This window comes from Prunus mume, linkage group LG8 (assembly GCF_029339155.1).
Source record: "Prunus mume cultivar Tortuosa linkage group LG8, ASM2933915v1, whole genome shotgun sequence".
NCBI classification, from domain to species: Eukaryota; Viridiplantae; Streptophyta; class Magnoliopsida; order Rosales; family Rosaceae; genus Prunus; species Prunus mume.
In genome coordinates this window covers 14,629,325-14,633,972 of record NC_142705.1, presented here as the reverse complement: position 1 = coordinate 14,633,972, position 4,648 = coordinate 14,629,325, and the positions used below count along the sequence as shown (strand labels likewise).

At 37.4% G+C, this 4,648-nt stretch overlaps 1 protein-coding gene across 1 annotated transcript; it reads left to right on the top strand.

The window, feature by feature from the left end:
* The first annotated feature begins 327 nt into the window (after positions 1-327).
* MIZ1 (MIZU-KUSSEI-like protein (Protein of unknown function, DUF617)) lies at positions 328-1,658 on the top strand. Its single transcript, XM_008246028.2, has one exon. The coding sequence runs from the start codon at positions 598-600 to the stop codon at positions 1,450-1,452; it is 855 nt and encodes a 284-aa protein (XP_008244250.2). The 5' UTR covers positions 328-597; the 3' UTR covers positions 1,453-1,658.
* Positions 1,659-4,648: the final 2,990 nt, after the last annotated feature.

Sequence of the window (4,648 nt, the reverse complement as noted above, 5' to 3'; positions counted from 1 at the left end):
AGATCATGAGACGACAAGAGTTGGAATCTGATCAAGAAAGATCATGAGACGACTCAAATTCATCCATGAGCTTATTGACCTAATTTTTTCTATTTGGGTTGCAACAAATATAGATAGCTCTGAAATTCTATGTACCCGAAGTTATGTGTTCGAATCTCTAATTCTGCATTAGCGCTTATATAAAAAAAAGTATTATATACTAATAAGAAAATTAGGAAATTAAAAGTAATTTTCAATATAAAAAAAGCAGGTAGATGAAAAGTGGCGTGGCACATATAATGTGGTGGTTTGTAGGACCATATGAGTTCTTAAGCACACAATATAAAAGTTCTTGGATGAAATCATCATCACCACAAGCCTCCATAGTCCCCCTTTATATTGGCCACCTCCCAACACTATCATCACTTGTCGGCCTCTTTAATTCCATTTCTTCTATCAACAGAGAAACCCACGCCCTCTCCTCTTTCTGCAAATTCAGATTCATCAGCCACAAAAAATACTTGTACATTTTCTTTGTGTTCATACTTCAAAATTAGCAAATAAATAAATAAATACATACAAACCAACCCAACATTTTCGTTTAGTTTTCGTTTCACCATGAAACACCAAGACCTCAACCTCCACAGAAGCAACAGCACTACTTCCATCGCAAGAAGCTCATCAAGAAAGATCATCACATCAAACCACTTCAGATCCTCATCGTCCACTCTCCCACTTGATCATCATCATCATCATCATCATCACAACGAAGACGTCTCCAACAACTTCTTGATTCCGAAGCCGCACTCCCCAGTCTCCATCCACCAACTCTCCAAAACCCAAACCAAGCTCACCTCACTCCTCCGCTCTTTTCTCAGCTTCCTCTCCTTCCCCACCATTATCCCAACTTGCAAGTGGCTTGCCATCCCCTCCGGCCTCTCCATCACTCCCTCCCTGGGCAGAAAAGTCACCGGGACGCTCTTCGGGAACCGCCGTGGCCATGTCAGCTTCGCCGTCCAGCTGGATCCCAGTTCGGAGCCCGTTTTGCTTCTTGAGCTTGCCATGTCAACATCTTCACTCGTCAAGGAGATGTCTTCCGGACTCGTCCGTATTGCGCTGGAGTCCGAAAGGCATCATGGTTCCAGCCGTACGGGTATCCACGGCCGGAAACTGTTTCAGGAGCCTTCCTGGACCATGTATTGCAACGGGAGGAAGTGCGGCTACACAGCCTCTCGTACGTGCGGGGAGTCCGACTGGCACGTGCTCACTACTGTTCGGAGCGTGTCAGTCGGAGCAGGCGTGATTCCAGTGGTGGATGACGGGAAAGAGGGTAGCGCTTCAGAAGGCGAGTTGCTTTACATGAGGGCTAGGTTTGAAAGAGTTGTGGGAAGCCGTGACTCGGAGGCCTTTTACATGTTGAACCCAGAAGGCAATGGAGGTCCTGAACTCAGTATTTTCTTGCTTAGAATATAAACATCAAAAAGAAAAAGAAAAAAAAAAAAAAGATTGTCGGTGAGAGATATATAGATTTAGGCGATTGAATTGCAAGTTGCAACAAAAGTGAACGCTAGCATAGTGACTTTTATGTAATTTACAACTTTTAAGATGTACGACCATGTGATTTTACATCTTCTTTCTCTTGAAATACAGTTGATATATATACTTCGAATTTTATATCACTCACATGATATGCATTAGAAAAAGGTGGTGGTTAAGCGAATTTTGTGTCTGGTCTGAGCTGTGTTTTTGGTGTTCGGTTGGGGATGATTTGATATCAGAGAAAGAGACGGATCTTTTTCTGATATGTTTGTTTGTATGTTTCTGTGGTGGGTTTAGTGCGTGCGTGCATGTATGTCTGTATTTAAATTGAACAATGTTTAGCTAGCAGGATGATTAATTGGCACGCTTGTCGTTTTGCACTTCCAATGCTAAATTCGAAATTTTATACAAGGAAGAAACATGTTCTTGAACCAAGGAAATGGGTTCGGAAACCAAGGTGAATTATCAGGATATACTATTTTATTATTTGCCCAATATTATATAGTGAAATTGACTGTGTTTATGAATTAGATTAATTGGTGTTTGGTCAATAATATTTCTTTAATACTAGAGAGTATAATTAATGTATATTTTCATTTTCAAGTTTGGTCAATGAGATTTTATTTTTAATTAGTTTCGGGTAACAAGTTCGCTTGTTGAATTTTTGAAAAGGCAAAAACTCCATTTTACCCTTATCATAGAAATTATGTTGCATACCATCCTCTACCTGCCACATGCCACTGCAATTATTTTGTGTCACCGGAGTTGGTTGGTTGGTGAGAATGTGAAAGTGAAATTGTGTCACATTGGAAAAGTAACAAATTTTAAAAGGGCTTATAAGAAGTTGTGTTACAACCCCCCATTGTTAATTGATTTTGGGATAGAACCTCACCTTTTTTTTTATGACATCCTTAAATATAAAGTATTTCAAGCATACTTAAATATGAAGTATTTCGAGACGAAGATGCTAAACATATGAAGTATTTCAAAATATACCTACATGTTGTAAGTGTGCTAAGGTAACTTCCCTAGAAATATGTTCAGTGTTGATGTATTTTTACGATTATCTCATAAAAGCACTTAGAAATCACTCCCCTCTTTTTGGTATGGTCATAAATTTTAGTTGGCGGCATCCCGATACTTATAAATCTTGAGCATGCATGTGTTTCTAATAAAAAAAAAAAGTGTTAAGAAACAATTTTGGGTGTTCAAGGAAGCATCGTTATTAAAGACAACCTTGTTTTTTGAGTGGTCTGGGGCCAGAAATTAGAATGAGTCCCTTTCCCTTTGTATACAATCATAGTTCAAGAATTAAGAAAAATAAAATTATTCTTCACATGTATTTTATTTCTGGCTTAAGTAGTAGTTCTATTAAACTAAAATAACAAAACTACATGAATCATCAAATATTTTTAAAAGCCAAATTTAAAAAACCATAAAATCATCGGCAACCCAAAAAAAAAAAAAAAAAATCGGAATGGAATGGAATAACTAGTTTTCTTGAAGGAAATGTTAGATTAATTGGACGTTTGTTGTTTTAAAAGCAAATTAATAAGTTTTTAACATTCAATTGTAATTGTTGTAGAACTTGAAGTGATTTTTATTTGGGCCCTTGTGTTATTGGACTCTAAAAAAATCACTCGTAAACAATTATATGTACACAAATTTTGAGCCCCCCTTGGACATTGTAGAAGAACATGCTTAATAGTTTAATTTTGACTTAATATGTGTAGCAATACTTGATGTGCACACCATTTACAGACTAAGGAATCCAATAATGTCATTTCATTTGGAAAGAATTGAAAAAAAGTCTGAAAAATGTGACATTGTCCGTGTAGAAATTATAGAGAGCATTACTATGCCCACTAGTTTTGTTTGGGCAATTGATTACTATGCCCGCCTGTTCCCCCTCTTTGGAAAATGTCATACCATCAAACCCAGTTTTTGAAAAGAAGCATCTTTCTTGGGATCACTGTCGGGCACTGAGGCAAAACGTCTCCAGCATATCAGGAAAAGCTCTGCTTGGCTATATAGCTTGCACTTGACACTGTGATGTTGGACGTGTTGAAGAACGAATGTCTACATCAGAAATTTGACAAAAATAAATACAATATAATGAGTGGTTTCAGTAATAAATATACCGAGGTCTTTTATGATAAAATTTCATATTTATTGGGCTTTGTAAATGGTTAAGTTAAGGACAATATCAATGTTAGCAGTGGGTCGCCGTTTCTTTTAATATTTAATAGGGTGACCACAAATGGAAGAATGAGTGACAAAACTTCTTGTTTTTGTTTTTGATTTTACCATTAACAATTAACAAATTCAGGATGTTAAATTTGCAAGCTATAGGTACCTTTGGGTTAAAATATGGTGTCGTGTGAGCTCACATATAGGTTTATAGCACCTGTGAGCTCACTTATATTGAAAATACATTTGAGTTAAAATGGTGTCGTTTCACGATCCTCTGTCGTGTTCAGTTTCATTATTTTTTGACCTCATTGGGCCTTCTTTCCCAAGAGGCTTTTGTTTATATATGAGGTGTAATGTGGTTGGCAGTAATTACTCATTTGATAGTGTGAGAAAAAAAACGAATTTTCATTTATTTTCATTTTTTGTTTGCTTTAAAATGTATTCATGTAAATTGTCTTATTATTCAACCAATTTCTTTAATTATTTTTAGGTGACGTCTCTTGAAAGAAGAGAAAAGTCAGGATCGAAAAGTCAAAGTAGGGTTTGCAAGTAAAACTCTAGACGGTGGCAACCTAAGGGTGGTGGTGCGTGCTCGTCAATATAGACAACTGCAGGAACCCTAGGGCATCATGACGACCATGGATGATATGAACAAGAGGTTTAGGGAAAATTGCGTTTGTCTGAGAAGGAAAGGTTAGTGGTGAAGATTGATAAGGAAGAACTCTCTGACACTTTGGTGGCATGTCAGTATTTACTGGTAGCTCGAGTTCTCACAAACAAATCCGTGAACAGAGATGCTTTCATCGAGGTTTTCACAACCTTATGGTGTGGGGAACAAGGGGTGTCAATCCAGGAGATCGATGAATGCCGGTTTGTAGCACGGTTTACTAGTCTTCGTGATAAGAAAAGGGTTTTAGATATGGAACCGTGGAACTTT